General features: G+C 47.4%; 10 protein-coding genes across 10 annotated transcripts; 5 read left to right on the top strand and 5 right to left on the bottom strand.

Moving 5' to 3' along the window:
- Positions 1-78: 78 nt before the first annotated feature.
- Positions 79-1971, top strand: FOBCDRAFT_195886 (cytochrome P450; the record flags this gene model as incomplete). Its single annotated transcript, XM_059608826.1, has 5 exons — positions 79-324; positions 594-678; positions 852-1451; positions 1504-1868; positions 1921-1971. The coding sequence occupies 5 exons, from the start codon at positions 79-81 to the stop codon at positions 1969-1971; spliced, it is 1347 nt and encodes a 448-aa protein (XP_059463967.1).
- Positions 1972-2389: 418 nt separating this feature from the next.
- FOBCDRAFT_256360 (voltage-dependent anion channel) lies at positions 2390-3774 on the bottom strand. Its single transcript, XM_031194877.3, has 2 exons — positions 2928-3774; positions 2390-2878 (listed from the first exon to the last, which is right to left on the bottom strand). Exons 1-2 carry the CDS (start codon positions 3736-3738, stop codon positions 2412-2414), a joined length of 1278 nt encoding a protein of 425 aa, XP_031029615.2. The 5' UTR covers positions 3739-3774; the 3' UTR covers positions 2390-2411.
- Positions 3775-4213: 439 nt separating this feature from the next.
- On the bottom strand, positions 4214-6213 carry FOBCDRAFT_125066 (uncharacterized protein; the record flags this gene model as incomplete). Its single annotated transcript, XM_059607789.1, has 2 exons — positions 4214-5650; positions 6088-6213. 2 exons carry the CDS (start codon positions 6211-6213, stop codon positions 4214-4216), a joined length of 1563 nt encoding a protein of 520 aa, XP_059463966.1.
- Positions 6214-6583: 370 nt separating this feature from the next.
- On the top strand, positions 6584-9215 carry FOBCDRAFT_268201 (uncharacterized protein; the record flags this gene model as incomplete). The annotated part of the gene is made up of 10 exons (XM_059611408.1): positions 6584-7516; positions 7572-7602; positions 7651-7734; positions 7789-8047; positions 8104-8203; positions 8256-8377; positions 8433-8643; positions 8697-8853; positions 8903-9064; positions 9136-9215. 10 exons carry the CDS (start codon positions 6584-6586, stop codon positions 9213-9215), a joined length of 2139 nt encoding a protein of 712 aa, XP_059463965.1.
- A 357-nt stretch (positions 9216-9572) lies between these two features.
- FOBCDRAFT_213583 (uncharacterized protein) lies at positions 9573-10419 on the bottom strand. Its single transcript, XM_031194874.3, has 2 exons — positions 9996-10419; positions 9573-9941 (listed from the first exon to the last, which is right to left on the bottom strand). The coding sequence occupies exon 1, from the start codon at positions 10371-10373 to the stop codon at positions 10014-10016; it is 360 nt and encodes a 119-aa protein (XP_031029612.3). The 5' UTR covers positions 10374-10419; the 3' UTR covers positions 9573-9941; positions 9996-10013.
- Positions 10420-11959: 1540 nt separating this feature from the next.
- On the top strand, positions 11960-13231 carry FOBCDRAFT_153546 (beta-lactamase/transpeptidase-like protein). The gene has a single exon (XM_031194873.3). The coding sequence runs from the start codon at positions 12020-12022 to the stop codon at positions 13157-13159; it is 1140 nt and encodes a 379-aa protein (XP_031029611.2). The 5' UTR covers positions 11960-12019; the 3' UTR covers positions 13160-13231.
- A 336-nt stretch (positions 13232-13567) lies between these two features.
- On the top strand, positions 13568-15157 carry FOBCDRAFT_268199 (uncharacterized protein; the record flags this gene model as incomplete). Its single annotated transcript, XM_054703033.1, has 1 exon — positions 13568-15157. The coding sequence occupies one exon, from the start codon at positions 13568-13570 to the stop codon at positions 15155-15157; it is 1590 nt and encodes a 529-aa protein (XP_054559008.1).
- A 202-nt stretch (positions 15158-15359) lies between these two features.
- FOBCDRAFT_268198 (uncharacterized protein) lies at positions 15360-15740 on the bottom strand (the record flags this gene model as incomplete). The annotated part of the gene is made up of 1 exon (XM_054703032.1): positions 15360-15740. The coding sequence occupies one exon, from the start codon at positions 15738-15740 to the stop codon at positions 15360-15362; it is 381 nt and encodes a 126-aa protein (XP_054559007.1).
- A 1003-nt stretch (positions 15741-16743) lies between these two features.
- On the top strand, positions 16744-17802 carry FOBCDRAFT_314857 (uncharacterized protein; the record flags this gene model as incomplete). Its single annotated transcript, XM_059611971.1, has 5 exons — positions 16744-16756; positions 16818-17007; positions 17125-17287; positions 17339-17569; positions 17641-17802. 5 exons carry the CDS (start codon positions 16744-16746, stop codon positions 17800-17802), a joined length of 759 nt encoding a protein of 252 aa, XP_059466644.1.
- Positions 17803-18001: 199 nt separating this feature from the next.
- FOBCDRAFT_268196 (uncharacterized protein) lies at positions 18002-19008 on the bottom strand (the record flags this gene model as incomplete). Its single annotated transcript, XM_059611407.1, has 3 exons — positions 18002-18010; positions 18079-18477; positions 18688-19008. The coding sequence occupies 3 exons, from the start codon at positions 19006-19008 to the stop codon at positions 18002-18004; spliced, it is 729 nt and encodes a 242-aa protein (XP_059463964.1).
- Between the last annotated feature and the right edge of the window lie 314 nt (positions 19009-19322).

Genomic DNA, 19322 nt, shown 5'->3' with positions numbered 1-19322 from the left:
CCAGTACCGTAGAGGCCTGCGTAAAGTTCACTGAGTTATTCAGTTCAATAATTCTATGCGATGGCAAGCAATTTCAATATGAGTGCCAAACTGCCTTTTCAGCTTTCAACAGGCGCAGTGTACAAGCACCCTCAATTCCCGAGTCTTATTGCTGCTGGAGTCGTGGCCTTCACCTCCATCCTCCTGGTCGCTCTGAAATTCTGGAGCTCGAGCGCAACACCCAAGGTCAAGATTCTGCTTCAAGATGAGATCAAAAGTGCGAGACAGCGCGCATTGGAGTATTGTTTCAATCCTCGGGCGGTCATGGCAAAAGGATACGCAAAGGTACGAGAACAACTGTCGCAGATAAGGCCAAATACTAACAACTTAGTTTAAAAATGAGGTCTTTGGTCTTGATACCCAGGATGGTAAGACGCGCGACTGATACCTACCAACTTAGTTGACATGAGAAATGAAAAGGAGTAAAGCTCGTCATTCCGCCAAGCTTCCTCGATGAACTAAAAAGTCATCCCGCCCTCAGTTTCAAAGTCTCAATTGATAATGTCCGCCTCCACCTTGCCCAGCACTCTTCCGGTATTGACTGACTCTTCCAGGACATGCAAATCGAGTATACGCATTTCGGCGGTCCAGCGGAATATGTAATTCACGCTATCAAGGCTAATTTGACCGGGTCGCTTTGTGAGTATCGTCCCTGCTCGCAGCTTCGTATCCAGGCTTGGGCTAATGACGCCAGCCGCCTTCACACCACTGCTGCATCGAATGGTCCAAAAGAATATGCCAGGTGTTCTGGGAAGATACAAAGGTCGGTCTCCGTCATAAAACAACGTTGAATCTTGTTGACTAGCGCCAAGACTGGACTCCAGTCAAAGTACACGACAGAGTCCTCCGCCTCATCGCCACCAACAACGCCCGCGTCTTCCAAGGCACAGCCGCCAGCCTCGACGAAGAATGGCTCGAAGCGTCCACCGGCTACGTCCTAGCCTGCTTCGACTGCATCCGCGCTCTTAAACAATGGCACCCATGGCTCCGGCCCCTCGTCTACAGATTTATCCCCGAACGCGCAGCCATCAAAGACCAGTGGACCAAGGGCCGCAAACGAGTCATGGCTTCTATGCGTGAGAGGCAAGAGAAGGGGGGTAACCTGGAGGACCCACCTACTATGCTGGATCATTTGAGTAATGGGAGGAATGAACATATTGCCGATGATGTTGAGCTGCAGTTGCTGCATCAGATGACCTTGATTGCTGTTGGGACTGTTACGACATTTTCGTCGACGACGCAGGCTATTTATGATCTTGTGGCGCATCCGGAGTATATACGTATTCTTCGGGAGGAGGTTGAGTCTGTGCCTAGGGATTCGAATGGTAACTTCACCAAAGACTCAACGGTGGCTATGAATAAGCTTGACAGCTTTCTCAAAGAGAGTCAACGCTTCAACTCACCTGATCTCAGTATGTCCAATCTCAAGAACTACAAGCTTCGCGAGTCGCTAACAGGCCTTAGCAACATTCCAACGCGCAGCTATTGCAGACATGAAACTCCCAGACGGCACATTCGTCCCCAAAGGCACCAAATTAGAAATCAACACTTGCTCAATTCACAAGGACCACGAGCTGTACGAGAATCCTGAGCAGTTCGATGGTCTTCGCTTCCATAAATGGCGAAAAGCTCCTGGTAAGGAAAAAAGGTACATGTACTCCAGCAGTGGAACAGATGATCTGTCTTGGGGCTTTGGGCGACATGCGTGCCCGGGGAGATATCTGAGTGCTATCAATATCAAGCTCATCATGGCGGAGCTGTTGATGAATTATAATATCAAGCTACCCGATGGACTCAGTCGACCTAAGAATATTGAGTTTGAAGTGCTGGTAAGTCTGATTGCTTGAGTTAATGCCCGGATCTTATGCTAACTTGTGATAGTGCTCTCCGGAACCCGACTTTGAGATCCTTCTTAAGGACAGGGATCATTAGATGACACGGAGTATGTCTAGTCTTTATTGTGGAAACAAGCGAGAGCAAGAGGAATTCGGTAGATAAGCTACGTAATGGTCTCAGTAATTACATTGGTTGTTCAAATTATGGTGGCTCAGATAACAATGCCAAGTTCAGGCACTAGGGTCGTTAGACGTTGAGCCGTACTGATGCCTGATGACAATGCCAAGCCGTGACAAACAGCGTCGTGCGGGTGATCGCCCAGCAGCTCGGAAAATTCCACTTCTTTGATACGGAGTCAGCCTTCGCATCTTCCATGCATGGGTTTGGTCAAACACCCAAAACTCTTAGGAAAAGGCAGCTTGGGCATAATTAAGCGGTATAAAATTTGTTTATACAGCAATTCTCTTTATAGGCACTATCAGAAGCCGTAATCAATATTGTCCAGTAATATTGGCATTTTTATCTATCTCTGTCGGCTAATCTCTTTGCTTCTCAGCCTTTCTATCATGTTGTTTGTTCACATGCTCAACATCCAGATCCTTTCCAACAGCAAGTAAGTCCCTTCTGACGATGGCGCGAATATGGAAAGCCGCGCAGATAAACCATACGATAACCAGTACAACCGTCAAAGCAGATCCAAAAATCTTGATTCCCCTCGATGAAAGAGTGTTTCCAACATTGATAGTCGCAAGAGCGAGACCAACGTTGGGGAAGACGAGTGCCCACCAGGACAGACTAAACTCCATTCTTCGAACGGCTCGGAGGACTGATATCGCCGACAGGGCGGAAAACCAGATCGCCATGAGCCAGATGAATAGTCCTGCTGCAACTGACATTCCGGACCAGAGTTCACCGGCGGGGATGCTAGGGGTGCCGAGGAAGTCTTCTGGAAGAGCGGACTTGGCTTGTGTACCAAGCGCAATCAAACCACCGCACGTAAAGGCTACAACAGTTAGAACAAATAACAGAATAAGGGATGGGGGTAACGTAACCTGTTGGTCCAACAGCGATAAACATGCCAGGCCTCTTGGAAGCATCCGGCAACTTATGCTGAATCAGCCTCGACAGATAAACAGCATAGATGAACAGCGCAAGCATCCATCCAAGTCCCTGGCCCATCAAACCCGCAACAATTATTTGCACAGCACTCCACTGCGGTTGACTCCCCGCCACCTTCGCCGCCAACATCCCCGTCACCAAAAACGGATACGCAGGCAATATCCAGCCAGGCAACGCCTCCGAAATATCAAGCCTCTCCGTCTCAAAGATAATATGGTACTGCGTCACCGCCACAACCATCTCACAAGCATAATAAATCCAGAAAACCACCCGCATAGCCGTAGTGAACCACGGTCCCGTCTCTGGACCACCGTACGATTGTGCGCCCGTGAGGATTAGGGCAATAGATACCCAGAAAGCGCCGAAGAAGAATGATTCAGACGGATGGTGCAGACTCGTTGAGAAGGCGCGGGGTTTCATGGTGAAGCGCGCAATGATGAGGGCTGTGAAGGTTAGGAAGAGGATGATGTTGAGGATGAAGAAGATTTTGCCGATGGTTTTTAACCCGGTGAATGTGTAGGGTTGTTCGTTGAGGAGATTGGCTAAACCGCCTGTTGACATTGTGCAGGGGAACCAACTCCATGTTATCCTGACGACGCGGTCTTTTAGTCGTAAAGGTCGAGGTGCGTTCTTGGGAAAGGCTTTGTCGCGTGCTGTAGATCCAGATTCGAGGTCGACAGGGCGGCCATTCAGGGTTCGTGTATAATCACCTGCATGATAGTCTGGGCTGGTTGGTTGCGACATATTGATCGCTATAATTTTCGTATAGTGAATATGCTCGCGCGATCGGATCTAGAATGATTTGACATCTTTTCTTTATGTATATTAATCCAAGACAATGTCTGCCTTGATTTTTCAATTCTTGGCTTCGTGACGAAAGCCAAGATGTCGTCACTTGGACGGTTGGACCCAATCTCATCGATCAGAGTTTTGAGCTAAAACTCCACTAGAACTCCACTAAAGATTAAGTTGTATGGCGGGCCAAGGCTAAGAACCGGCAATCGGCACGATGCGTTACAGATACTAACGAGTCATGGATCTGCTGTTCTGACTCCTATGCATTTGTATTTCTAATTAATTACTTAGCCTGATGTTACTGCGTTGATAAAGTTAGAACCTTTCCAAGTCGACGCTCTTTAGTGTATTGGTAGCATATATTCCAAGTACACATTCTATTAGCGATAATAAAATACGCATAAGTCACTTTCTAATCTTATATCTAAAGAAATACAATTGCCTTTTCCACAAGAACAAGAGACTCGAGATCCTCGTCTGTTACTTCTGCCAAAGCCTTACTGTAGTTTGCCTTGAAACTTGACTCCTCCTCAACTCCAGTCTCATTGCCTGCCTCAGGAATGGTAAAAAGAGCGGGTAATAGGCAGATCTTAACCTCCTGACCCAAAAGTGCAGTGTCTCCAGCTTGGGATTTAACGACCTCCATTTTCCCCGCGTCGAATAGTGTACCCGGCCTGAAGAAGAGATATTTAAGCCGTTTCACAGACAGCATAAGCTCAATCTTGACATTCAACGCATGATGCAAAGTACTTCTCATGTCACTAATAGTCTCCGTCTCTAGTTCGTTATGAGGTGAACGTTGGGTTATGTCCCGACTTTCCAGGGGCAAAAAGCAGCTTAAATTTTGCAGCATCAAGCTGGAAAGCCTGTTGGACCTTTCTGAAATAATCCCCTTTTTAACATCCTTGTCTGATACGAGGGACTTTATAGATATAACATCGAGCCGTTGGAGTGCGTTCCGTCCACCTGGTCTTGTTAGCTGGGTCTCTAGGCAACAAGCAAGGTTAAGTGTGAAGAGAACGGTATGCTTACTTTGAGTTTCGATATGTTTTCTGTACTGGTCTAGGAGTGGCGAGTCAGCAGCCAGGAAGGCTGGAAATACCTCTTCGAGAACGAGTTCGAAGATGCCTGCCGACAGCAGAGAGGCCAAAATGAATCTCTTCGGGATCTGTTCTGACTCACAGTGGCCGAGAAGAGAGCCTAGGTCGTGTCCGCCTATGCGTCTAGCCCAATTGTTTGCCAGGTGAGCAAAGCCCGTTCGCTGTTCAGGGAGGGTGTCGTCCAAACTCAGATGACAAATCATTGAAGACGTGTCCCGGATGTTTGAGTGCATATTTCCATACTCTGCCCGGAGAGAGGTATTGAGAAATCCAAGCCTGTCTGCTTCCAGTTCCCTGTAGTTCTTCGTAAGAATTTGCTCTCGGTCAAGCTTATTTTTTAAACTAGATATAACCTCTCGAAGCCGAGTTTCCTCCCCATGATTACCCTGGGCTGAGCTAGCAAGGCTAATGCAATGTTCTAAGTCATCGTTTCTTCTTTTGAGCTCAGATATTCGGTTTTCCAGAGTGACAGAATAGCTCTTTTGTTTGAGAAGATCTACCTCTGACTGGCTTAACCTTACATCCATGGAGGAGTTCGACCGTGCGTGCGAGATAACAGTCATAGTATCTTCCTGGGAGTCGGGGATAGCAGGGGCGAGCTGAAGTTCAATATCTAAGAGTTCTGGCGAGGCAATTGTGCTTAGTTCAGATTCGTCCTCGCTTTTAACCCTATCTGTGTTATTGTCTCTAATGAGCTCATCTTCACTAAGGTCGTTGTTTGAGGCCATCCTTGTTGGCCCCAAAGAGGACTTTGCTTTGGTCTATAGATATATTAGTTTAGGTCCACTTTTCCTCAGATCCAGTCTCTAACCTTTTGTCTTGGACGTTCTGGTACCACGTTTGAGTTGCCAGCCTGTGGAGTAGGCACTTGATTTGGTTCTCTGGAGCTGCTGATTGAATAAATTGAACGAGGTGCTGACATAGTACCCGATTGTGCAGCAAGACCCAAAGATCTGCTTCGTGTGCAACGCGCTTCTTGAGCAGGCTTCATGCTGGTGATTATTTTGTTGAAATTCTCCTGCTCCTCGCCTACAAGAGGCCATAGACCTGCTGTACCCAGCTCAAATAGCTCATTGAACTTTTTGCATGTTCCATAAGTTTGCCATTCCTGGTATAACTTTTGTCGGATGCGCTCTTTCGAGAAGTGCTTTCCCGTCACCTTTTCTAGATAACCGGGAGCCGTGACCTCGAACTTTACACAGTATTGCACGCACCAGTTCAGGTATGCTAGAAGTTGAAGTCGATCGTTTGTGCTCCAGAAGATACGCTTTGTCGGCTTGGACCTGGCAGACCGCCTGGATTTTCGATTATTCTTTCTTGCCATGATGCAGTTGCTTGGGGAGAAGCTGGGGGCTTTCGGAGCCGCTCGAGCGAAGAATAAATTCCTAGGTAGAACTCTGATCTTGGTTCGACCCCTGTCGCCTCCTATGCAGGCTGCGCACAGGTGAAACTTTCATTGTTCAATTGCATTGGCTCGACTGTGCCATACTGCATATTCATCGAACCAACAACACGTTGCTATTGGCCAACACGAGATCTACGCGCTCCCATAACAGCTACGTTTCTGCCTTGCTGCCTAGAGAGATGGTTCGCTATCGAATCGTGGGGCTCAGCTGCAGCAATAAGGAGATTAAATACGTGGCTTCCTGGCCTACTATGCGCGAATTGTTCACTTGGCTATCCACGCTTATATCATGTCGTTCTCCAGGTCATCGACTGTGACTCTAGGTCGAGAAAATGCACCCAATCACCAATATCAACTTGAGGAGGACCATGTTAGACTGGAACCAATCAACCTTGACCTGTTAGATGAGGATTGTGGAGATCCCTTCCCAAAACGCCTCATCATTGCGGTAGACTTTGGTACCACTTACTCAGCAGTTTCCTACGTCGACGTACCCCAAGGATGTCCATCAGATTCTGTCGACTCGAGGTCCATTCGTTCGATTGGAAACTACCCCGAGAACTACAACTACCACTATAATGATCCAATGGGTATGGAGGTTCCTACCGAGGTGATATATCCCTTGGACCGACACTTTCGCGACCACTTTAATCTTGATAATCCCGAGGAAGATTTGGAAAACGGTAATAGCGTTGAGGTAGCTGTACCTGATGAAGACGGCGATATCTCCATGCTCTCAGACACGCCAGAGGAATTTCGATGGGGTTACCGAGTACATGAAGTCTGGAATCGTCCATCTACACACTCTAACACCACCAACCAGCCTTTGTCACGATTTAAGCTCTTACTTGATAACAGTGAGATGACCGAGTCGGTAAGGCGAGATGTAAGACAGACTATCAATACACTCAAAAGAAAAAATGTAATCCAAGGGCCCCTTCACGTCATCGCTGATTTTCTTACCTACCTTTTGGAGCATACTCGGTCCCAGTTGCGTCGTCAGGGCTTCGATGACAGTTACGAAAAAGAAATGATACTTTGTGTTCCTGCTATCTGGACGCAGAAAGCATGCCGAGATATGCAGGCATGCCTAGAAGTTGCTATGAAACGAGCCAACTTTACAAGGGCCGATTTGCAGAACAAGAGCATTGACAACCTCTTCATCGTGTCGGAGCCGGAGGCAGCTGCTGCACACATGCTTTCCACTTCGGCTGAAATAAAAGTACAAACTTCTCCCTTGACACTTATCACGATACGCTTCTAATATCATTCACTAGGCTGGCGATTGCTTTGTTCTGCTGGATGCAGGTACGACTTGACCCCAACTGCTCCTCTCCATCTAACAACATGACTAAGGTGGCGGAACTGTCGATGCGAACACATATCGAGTCAGCAGGGAGGAGCCATTGAGGCTAGAGACCGAGATAGTGGCTCCTGGAGGTATGTTGTACGATAGCAATGGGCGGCATCTATAGCTAATTGTTGCTTGAAAAGGTGGCCTGCATGGATCTAGTTATCTGAATGAAGGTTTTCGGGACTATCTCAAAGATCTCCTAGCTGAGGAAACGTACCTCAACGATGGCATCGAGACCATTCATGGAATCATTGAGAGAATAACATTCGAAGAATTCGAAAAGAGGATCAAGCGGGGCTTTGACTATAACCAGCAAACGTCGAGGAAGGAGATTTATATAAGAGGACTTCGTGATAACCCTGCCAAGGGTTTCAGAAATGAATGCATTTACATTCCGAGGTAAGTTCAGTTCAAAAACCCAACGAAGAACTAATTTCTTAACCTGATGGCGATAGACTCAAGATTCGAGACATCTTTTTCAAACATCTACATCCTATAGTTGAGATTGTGAAGAGCCAACTCGACGAAGCAAGGGGCAAAGGATACACCGTTGGGGTAAGTTACTTCTGGTCAAACAGACCGTTCACTCTGACGTAGGATATTGCAGAAAGTTGTTCTCATTGGAGGATTTGGAACCTCAATCTCACTCAGCCAGATGTTACAAGAGTTCTTGGAGGAATACAGTCGGGAACATAGTTGCCGCGTCACATTGATGGAACCTCAGCAAGGGTTTGTTTTCTAAACGCAAGTTCTTTTACGCCACTTACTAATCTCCGATATACAGAACTTCAATCATCAATGCGGTAGCATCAGGAGCTGTCCTCAGAGCTCTGAACAAGGCGAACGGGCCGGAGAGAATAGCTCGTTCAAGTTATGGCATATTGCGAACTGAGCCTTTCGGACAGTACCCTGAGCACGCAGGTCTGAAGCCGTCCTATGACCGTCATGATGGGATGCCATACATTAAGCAAACGATCGATTGGGTTTTGAAGCTAGTAAGTCTTTATCTTGAGACTTTTAATGCCTTAGAGAACTAACTTAAACACAGGGAGAAAGAGTTCCATCAGTATGGCAGTGTGAGCCCTTCACCTGCAGTCATACATTCGACGTCTGGCCTGTCCGCCCCTTTATCTGCAAAGAGATACTCTACGTGTCAGACCGTGCGACAAGATCGCACTATAGAAGAACTCATCCCAATAACCAAGGTCAGCCTGAGAATCTTGATGGAAGACATGTCTAACTGTATCTTGAAAGGTGCGGAGTATGTTGGCGAAATCGAGGTAGACTTCTCTTCTCTTCGAGATCGGTTAGTCCCAATTGAGCCTATTGTTAATAGGAATCAACAAAAGGTTGGGAAAAGACATTACAGGATCGACTTTACGATGGCCATTAAGGTTGTGGATCGCGACTTGGAATGTAAGTTCGACAGATGAGAATTTGTTTCCCTGGCATTTTGAGCATATATGTTCTCAGCTGACACGTTGTAGGTTTTGCGATCCACGACCAGAAGGTAGTTAAAAAATGTCGCATAAATATCGCATCTGGTTTCAGACCTGGAGTTAAATAGGCATAGGTAGTTAGGAACATGTTTCCACGGAGGCTGATGGATTTTAAGGAATGGCGAGTGATCGGCGTCGAGTACCGGTTTATTGTGCGATGACGGATAAGGGAACAAGATCAGGATAACAGAATACCTCCCCGCTTAGAGAACCATTTTGTCATAAGCGGGTAAGTCTACAAAGCAACATTAACGTCCGAAATACAATTGCCTTAGTGTATAGTAGATGGACTCCTGGAACGAGCCGAGGTTTTAGAAGATCAGAGAGAGGACCCCAGGACGTAGCTCAAGGATCTACGTCTTGTCAATGGAGCCTGACCTGCCTGCGGGCGTGGCAGTTTCAAATTACTACAAAGATGCAGGTAATTAGGTACAGTGGTTATTATTGCGGAGATAACTTTGGCTATAAAGATCTAAGGCTCTGCTTTTGCTTCGAATGGAGATGCATACAAACAGAAAGGTTTGCCAGAAAATATAATTCAATTATCAACATCGCTTCCCCCACAAACAGTAGTTGACCTAAGCTCCATTATTTATAGCCAATGACGGCATATAAATACTCTAAATACGGGAATCTCATTATCATTACCGCAGCGGCGCAGTCCAACTCCGAATCCCAGCTCAAAGAAATCTCCGGATTACATAAACGCTTCGCTCGCTGTATATCCATCTCTATCATTGCGTCATCAATCAGATCTTCATTTATTTTCATGGTCGTCAGAAAGGTCTCCAAGTCTGCAAAAATCAGTTATCTGTCTTGCACCATCACTTTCTTACTAAATGGCGTACCTCCGTGGATCCCGAAAATCAGGAATACCCATGAGCACTATCCGATCTCAATAACGCTATCCCCGTCGCCATCATGAGCGCAAAAACTACACAAACAGCGACAATGATTATCACTGCATATTTCGTCCAGTCGTCCCCCTCGAGATGTCGCATGTCTTTGGTCCATTGTGGCATGTCAATCGAACCACCTTGGACCAACCACGCAATGGCGAAAATGGCGATGACGACGACGGTGAAGATGAGTTGTCTGGCATTACGAACACCCTCTATGAACGGTTGAATTCTCGATTTTGTCTTTGCCATGGCTGTTATACTAGGTTTGTTGTAAGTGGGAAAAAAGACGTTGAGGCTAGATGAAAGGTGGAAAAGTGGCATCATTGACAGGTTGGATTAGAGTGAGGCGTCTCCCCGCATATTATAGGTACTTTATTAGATCACAAGACATTCAGCTGATGGACTGCTATTCGCGCGTTGGATTGTTTATGGCGAATCATGTTGGGTTTCGGATGCTTCGGAGCGTTATTCAGCCACCTAGAAACGTATGTTTGACCCCACCTCACTCAGAAACAAGGCAGTCATTCAATCTTGCTGACATGGGATTTGGGTGCCTGAACAAAGACGTTAGCCATGTGAGATATCTTATTCCTCGAGAGTCCGTTAGCGCATGGCACGCGACCTGCATGTCAATCAGATCGGGACATGCTCGCGTATCAGTCTCTGGCCCCGAGACTCATCTCACATTCACCAAACGAGGTGTGAACTGGATACTTTCGCCTCTCTACATCTGCACAAGTTCAATTTGACTCTGGATTAACTTGTAATTCTGTGCCTAATTGCTGTAACCTTCGTCGGCATTTCACCATGCAAGGGAACGATGACTCAAAGCCGGGGCCGCCAATTGTAGATCACGGCACTGGTCTCGGCATCAGCCGGTCTGGATGGATGTAATGTCAAATCTGTAAAGTGATTGAACTTCTTCGTTTGACTCCAACAACGACTCATCATCACGATCGTCCAATCCATTCAAAAAGTGTGACCTAGAGAGTGACCCCGAGAGCCCTGAGCTCAAGTTCTGCATCGCCACTTGAGTCCAAAATGGCCTGACAGCGGTTATCCCAACAACTTACAACCGAGGAGCAAATTCATGGAGCATATTGCCGCGAAATATGGCGCTAAACATTTGATTAGCATCCTTGACATTTTCGTGCCATCTTTCTCTCAATTTGAGCGCTTCGCATTGACCAATCAGTCTATCCCTAATTCTCAAGGATCTTGTTCTATGACTTGGTCAATCAGAGACATGTCATTATTGTAAAGTACTTCGACTTCATTCAGGTGCTTGAGAAGACGTTCATTTAAGCAATTGATCATTTTACTCCCGAGTTAGTGACGTTAGATGTTACTGATCAGTTATAAAACAAGCGAGAGCTACCTAGACCAGGTTAATCAGAGGCTCGACAAGTCGAAGCTAGCCAGAATAAGATAGTTTCTCCAGAACGGTCTTGATCATTGATTAACATGCAAGCCATCCACTTCATGCATTGAGGTGATTGGGTACCAGTGAGGAGCGCCATGGCAAGATCAGATCAGTTTAGAATGCCCTGGCCGTATGCATCACCAAAAGACCCTGCATGAACAAACGCGATACTTCATCCTTCTTCGGAATCCAACTCTCCTCTCCGGCCATGCGCATTATGTGGAGGTTGCGCAACCAGCCATGTTCGAGATACGATGAAATGAAGACTAGGGGTGCTGTTATTCGTTTTATGGACCCATCACATCACAGCCCACTTGACCGAAATGGAACAACTAAAAACAACACATCCACAATTAGCCTGGTGTACCCCGCGTTCTCGACTAGCTTCCCCATAAACCGCGGGACTACGGTGTTAAGATGCCTCGGCATGTTGACCGCTCGCCTAAAGTGCCACAGGTATAAAGAGGCTGCCAATGAAGTAACTCACCATGAAAGCCCCGTCAAGAATACGAACAGCATCACAACCCCGAGGCCATTACACAGCAAAATGACTGAGATTCACGGCACCTGCGACCCCAAATTTCACGGGGTTCGCGATCTTCTCGAGAAGTACATCGAGTCGGGTGAAGAGATTGGTGCGTCAATCACAATTGATATCGACGGCAAAGAAGTGGTGGATATCTGGGGCGGATACGCAGACGAGAAGCGAACCAAGCCATGGGAAGAGAACACTATTGTTAATGTCTTTTCCTGTACAAAGACAATCACCAGTCTTGCAGTTCTCATCTTGGTTGACAGAGGAATGATCGATGTCAATGAGCGCGTCTCACACTACTGGCCCGAATTTGAGCAAAATGGCAAACAAGATGTTCTGGTCAGGCATCTGCTGGGGCATACGTCTGGGGTCTCCGGCTGGGAAGAACCACTGTCGACTGAAGACATGTATGATGTTGAGAAGACGACTGCGATGTTGGCGCGGCAAGCTCCGTGGTGGACTCCCGGAACGGCATCTGGATATCAAGCTTTGTGCTCGGGGCATCTGCTTGGAGAACTCATCAAGCGTGTTTCTGGGAAGTCACTGCGCGAGTTTGTAGACACTGAGATCGCAAGTGTCTTGGATGCAGACTTTCAGATTGGCGCGGCGGAGCAGACCTGGGACCGCATCTCTCCCATCGTTCCCCCGGACTTTACAGGAATTACACCAGAGTTTGAAGAGGGATCCGTCCAAGCCAAGACGTTGCTCAACCCACCACTTGACCCCAATTCTGTGAACACCAGGCCTTGGAGACAAGCTGAACTAGGCGCCGTGAACGGCCACGCCAACTCCCGGTCACTGGCCCGGATTCTCTCCGCCATTACAATGGGTGGCTCAACCCGAGGCAAGAAGCTTCTATCAGAGGAGACAATCAAGTTGATCTTTCAGGAGCAGTTTGCTGGAAAAGATTTGGTCCTTGGGCTACCATTCAGACTTGGCATTGGATATGGAATCACGCCTTCTCCGGCCCTTCCCTGGATTCCAGAGGGCAATATCTGTTTCTGGGGCGGTTGGGGCGGTTCGACTATCATCATGGATCTAGATAGGCGTATGACGATCGCTTATGCCATGAATAAGATGGGTGGAGGACTTGTTAGTAGTGATCGGGCTGAGGCTTATGGGAGAGCTATTTACCGAGCGTTGGGTAAGTAACTACCTAGTACTTTGATGTTTTGTATTTAAGTGCCAGTGCTTGTATAAAATATAATAGCCAGTGAATTTGTGCATGATCTTGGTTCTCATGGTCTAGACCTTTCGGACGAACGCTTGTCACATTCTGTTTCAGAACTAGTGGCAATAGTCGCTAATGGTGTGTCGAGCTGAAAGCTAAAGACCGCTATTGATGAAACTAGAGCCTTTTCCGGCCCGGGCTGTCAATATTAAGCATAATAGGGTATTCTAAGAAATTATCTCGACCGTAGCGCAACCTATAAATTAGCAAGACACTGCCGAACTGAGAAAAATGTTACCACCTTATCTCTTCTCTAAATCAGACTTTCACAACCAAATTTCCAAACTTTCACGTCTCTCTGTCCGACCTTTACCCTTACCGCCTCAGCAATGTCTTTCGTTGCATCTGAGTTCCTCGGCGTTGCCTTGAAATATCTTGGCGAAAAGGCCGGCGATGCTGTAGTTGAACATATCTGCAGTTCCCTTGTTGATAGTCTCTTCGGCGGAGACGACAATAGCGAAGCCAACGCAGATATTCTCGCCAAGCTTAACCAGATCTTAAATGGATTGCAGCAGGTTCAGGATTCGCTTCAGCAGATTGAGGGAGCAATCGCCCAGGTGGATGTCGATATCGATGCCGCTATAATACAGCAGAACGTTTCAAGCATCAATTCACTGCACCATTCCTACTTCGATTGCTTGAAGGGTCTCGCAACTGCAGCTAAAGCGACAGATGCTGCTTCGAAGAATATTTGCGTCCAATTCCGCGCTCGTCTTGTGCAGCTCTCCGTCGAAGCAAAGACCACTGTTCCCGAGGCTCTCGGGACTATCCATGACTTTTTGGCGGGCCAGGGGGCGAGTAGCTACCTTAGCAAAGAAGCAAAGATCAGCATTGCTTCGGCTACGGATATCATCGACTTTTATAGCAAGATGAAGCTACCTTTGATAAAGGTCGTTGTGGCTGAGCTGAAGGGAGTTCATCTGCTTAGATTTGCGTCATCGAATCCCGATCCTGCAGTCAACTTCCCGGATGGCCCAGCTGCCATAGCCCGCGCCCTTAACAACATTGATAAACAAGACCACACTCTCCAGCGGCTGGTTGGCCCTGAGGAGTATAAAGTGGTGTCTTCCATACTCACCGCTTACCCTAAGCCGGCGCCAGTTTCTATCAGCATGGTTCAAGGCCGTGGTCTCATCAATGGGGATGCCATCTCCGGTTCAGTCTGGTATGCAGGACAGACAACACAGTTGTGGTATGTTGAGCCGGCTAATGATTGCCCGATAATTACAGACGGCTCAAAAGCCAACGGCTTTCGGTTGATGAATGCTTCCAACAATGCGTACATCTCCATATCTGTCACACCCATCCTTGATTCATCTTATTACTCACTGGGAGCCACCAATTCTGCCTCTGACTCAGCGATTTGGAACTTGCAATGGTACCCGGATTATTTATTCCATTGGCAGCCACAGGACTACCCTCACAAGGTTTTGAAGCAAGACATCCGCTACACTTCCGACAATCAGGCTCAATTTTACATTTACCTAGCAGACGCGCCACCACCACCGACTCGTGACAGCGCCGAATTCATCGTTCAGCCTTACCAAGGCTCTCTCAGTAATTTCTGGCCTCGTGAACCTGCTCCGATGAGGGTCGGGGAAAGATTGATTCCGGGGGTGTACCTCGAGTCGCCGAGCAAGGCATACCGCCTCACGTTCGAGGGTGAGAACTTTGGGGTCTGGGATGTCAACAACAAATCGTGGAAGTGGGAAGTCATGACCACTCTAGACATGTCGAACAGTCCACAGGCGGCTTTTCATTCCATGGAAGGACTGGTGTTGTACCAGGGCGATCGTACTTTACAGCAATTGGGGTTCCAGCCCAGCTCTCCGGACTACGATGCGACTATTGTCGTAACTGAGCAAGGTGTACTGCAATTCATCAGTGGTGATGGAACTGTCAGTTGGTCTTCGTCTTAACTTGGTGGGTAGCGGAGAGGAACAAATCTTGTATTGTCATTTGCTTTGAGTTTGTATCGGAAAGAGAATTGCGACATTTTTATGAGGCCTGAGTTATTGAAAATGCTTCTGGAACAATTTCCCCTGACTGGACCACGATACGAATCATATAACAAGCCAATCCATCAAGTAGCGCCTAGCGTTCTGGCCCAGGCTTGGTGGCTCAAAAGTATCCAAACAATCCAGCAATCATGACCACAAGCAAAGGAGGAAACACCCAATGCTGCGTCTCCCCACCTCCAATAATAATCCTACTCACAAAACCATCAGTAACCGGCATAGCCAGCGCTGCACTCAAAGCCTTGGCCATCAATGTCTCGTCTCCAGTTGTCCAGATAAGCGAGATCAAGACGCCGACGGTGATGTTGCGAATGCCCCAAATCTTCATGAGCGCGAGACTGAACTTCTTTGCCAGAGGTTCAGTAGGGACGGGGAATTCGAGGCGCTGGAGATGGTCATTTGGGCGAAAGGTGGCGTTGAGACCGAGGCCGACTATCATAAGGCCTAGACCGAGACTGCTGTTGAAGATAATTGGGTGAGTCATTTTGACGATGGGGCTTGGTAGGTGTACTTGGTGTTGTGGAACAAGTTTGGGGTAGTAAGATTAGATGTTAATTGCTAGAGTAGTTGGGATAGTTAACTTATGGTGAATGAGAAGCTTGTATGAGAAGTAGAATCGGATTCCATTATTATCAGAAAGGTTTAGGCAGTACTTATATATTTTGAGACACTAACTGTACTGCCAGCTTCCATATTTTGCTGATTTATAAGTCGGTCTAGGCTAATGCAGGCTCGCGGCAGTGCTCATCATGTTACATGAAGTCAGATCTTAGCTTCGATAAAAGTTGCTTGCTGTGGGTCAAATTCTCCTTCAGTAGTGCGCCAACCAATAATGATGTTCCAGCGCAGTTTCTCCAAATTCCGTGCTGATAAATTTCCGGATTTTCGCCTTTCGGCTTCGGCTCTCGAGGAGAATCTGCTATCCTTAAGTCCATGTCTGCACCTAATGATCTGCGATTGCATACTCATCGTCGTCTTAGGTGAAAGTTTGTCCCATTGTCATGACGAAAAGCATGGCTACTTGCGGACTGCTTGACTAATGGTCTGTTATAACACGGATGACCCTGACGTATCTACAACAAACCTGACAGCACCTCATCAATCGAAGTTAAGATTGGCATACGATGCCCTATTCAGTATAATTGAAACGATACCCCAATACTGTTTTAAATATCCCTATCGCCATGATAATCCTCCAATTGAAATAACATTAAAGGGATATTAGACTACGACAAAGCTATCCTATCACTCTTGAGTAAAGGTTCCTTATTTACTTAATGGTGAAATAGCCTGACCAGTCAGTTTACTCCGCATCAAGACCGGCTAAATTTGCCGATGTGAGATTTCCTGCAGTGGGGTTTTATGCCTTGGTAAACACAGAATCAGCGTGCGCTTTGACTACGGAGTATAGCCTCGTTGATTCCGTGTTCTTGAGGCAGAGATTGTCACCACAGCTGGCAAAGTCTTGATTGCCAGTCAGTGCAAGAATGAGGATCTCTGGTGGGTTATTCGCGGCGGTGGCGGTGGCACGTTTGGTGTCATTACAAAGCTAACTGTCAAGGCTTATCCCGCACCAAATTAGTCATCGGAGGCTTCGACATCAGAGCTAAGACCCATACCTCGGAAGATCAGTTCTACAAAGTCATGGCAAATGCTCATGCGCTGTTCCCTGCGATTCAAGGTGTTGGTGTCCATGGCTACTATACCGTGACAGGTCCTCCTGAAGCTGAGGTGTTGACTTTCAGTGGATCGTTTATGGGATTTGACATTTCTAACAAAACTTAAGATAATGCCCTTGAACTATTCAGAAAATTGTTTGAAGCATCTAATAGTACCGTTACTTGGTCTTTGACTAAGATTCCAGTTAGCACTTGGCAGGAACTGCTCAAGGTTTTGCCAGACATTGGGACGGTCAGCGCAGGCTATGACATTAGGGCTTCTCGATTAATCTCACGACAGACTGTCACGGAAAAGACAGAAGAGTTTGCAGCTGTATATAAGAAGATTGGTCCTACTAAGGAAGCACCATCGGTACAGACATCTTCATGCTCCTGCCCCTTCAAAGCGCTAACAGATCTTTAGAATGGCTTGCCAAACCTCTCTATATCTGGCACCCTCACCATCAGTCCCAAGCCCGTCAACAACGCTTTACATCCTTCCTGGCGAAACGCTACCGTCTATCTAATCACAGGTCAAAGCTGGACTGACTCCACAAACGACACTGCAGTCAGAAATATTATCCACGATGTGACATATAGAAAACTCACATTGCTGAGGGAATTGGATCTTGCCCAAGGAGTCTACTTGAACGAGGTAAGATGGCACTCTATGATCACTCTTGACACGCTTGGCTGACTGTTGGAAATACGGCAAACTCGATCGAGCCTGACTGGCAGTGGTCTTTCTGGGGACCAAACTACGCACGGCTTCGTGATATCAAGGAGAGGTATGATCCTGAAGGCCTCTTGTGGTGTCCTCAGTGTGTTGGTAGTGAGGATTGGGTCCAGCGACAGAATGGTAGACTTTGCCGAGTTTTTACCCCTTGATAAACCCAGCCATCTCTTTTTACACTCTTCTCCTCAGAGTTCCCTCCATGGGGACGCAATCGAGGCGTCATAAAATATGTGTGGCAATACATAGGCACATGGCCATTTACTATATAGTTAAGCAAATATCGTAATTGCACGACTATATTTGCGGCTTACCTACTCCGTCTAATCCATTGGTTGAGACGTGCCCATCGTGTTAAAGATGCTATCATGCATCCAAGTTCCCAGATCAATCTGATTATCCCTAAGTATTGACTCAAAGCTATTCCAAACCTCTAGATGACCTGGGTCGTCTGCCGCAAAGCCAGGCTGAAAACCGTCCCGCGACACATGCAGATTATCCTCAGACCTCAAAAGACCGTTGTTTGTTTCGTCGTCACTTTCTATCGTAGCAGTGATAAGACGATCGAACGGCTTTCGAGCCTGAACGGCTTTCGGCCATCGCTCGGAAATGATGTACAGCATCGTGCTACACGCTCGCACACTGCTGCTGAACTCGGGACTGAATATTGACGAGTCTAGGCAGAAGCAGTAGACCATGACCAAGCCGGCGACAAAGTTGGCATGTAGCGAGAGCAAAGAGAAGGAGATGTACGTCTGCTGGTCATGGAGGCGTTTCGACAGGAAGCAGACTTGTCCGGCAGAGTGGACGATCTCGTGAAAAGTCGGGTTCTGTGGCGTGAGGGTGGGTAAGAAGGAAAGGTTCAAGAGTATGATGGCTTTATGGTATTAGATCATATGGTAATCAGTCGTTAGGTGAGGATGCGGCTTGTTCTCAGGGTCAGTCTGAGGAATTCCAGCCTTCCATTCTTCCAAAGCTTGTCGAAGGCGAGCCACCTTGTGCGGTTTTATCACGGAAACATCCCTATCCACACGACATACCGTATGTGAAATCTTGGAGTCTATCTGTTGTAGCCGGAAGATGCGAATAGCTGGCGTCAGTGCGGTGATCTGAGAAGGGTGTTGGTTTGACTGAGCAATGGCTGCGATAATGGCTTCATCAGTATCCGGTTCATCGTCGATGTTTGCTGGGAGCGGGACGTCAATATCTCTATCGGAAATAGAGTGAGGTCGACCCATGGTCCGAGCGACTGATCTCTCCAACATGTATGCCGTCCAGAAGATCTGTTTTCGTCCCTCATCGAGGGTTGGAGGGAGGTTGGTGGCTTGTCGGTGGAGGCCATTGTCGATACAATACCGCATTGTTGTCTCGATCATCCACCTGATGGCCGTTAGACTGCCGTTATCTATTCTCCTCCAATTGTGCGGTGGTTGCTTACCAGACGCCAGGACCTGTCGGTGACCTTAATTGGTATATCGTGAGCAGAAGCATCATTCATCCGACAGGACCAGTTGCGAGCGCTCTTCTTGCTGCTGCCGAGTGGAGAGGGGGTATCTCAGGGAAGCGGTTCATCACCGCTCTAGTGGCTGGTATAGAAGCCGAATGCAAGGCTGGACTCGCTGTCTGGCCGGAACACTATGATGTTGGCTGGTAAGTGTGCATGCATCCGTAGGTC

The sequence above is a fragment of the Fusarium oxysporum genome, chromosome I (assembly GCF_013085055.1).
Source record: "Fusarium oxysporum Fo47 chromosome I, complete sequence".
Classification (NCBI taxonomy): Eukaryota; Fungi; Ascomycota; class Sordariomycetes; order Hypocreales; family Nectriaceae; genus Fusarium; species Fusarium oxysporum.
This window is presented reverse-complemented; position numbering and strand designations above follow the sequence as displayed.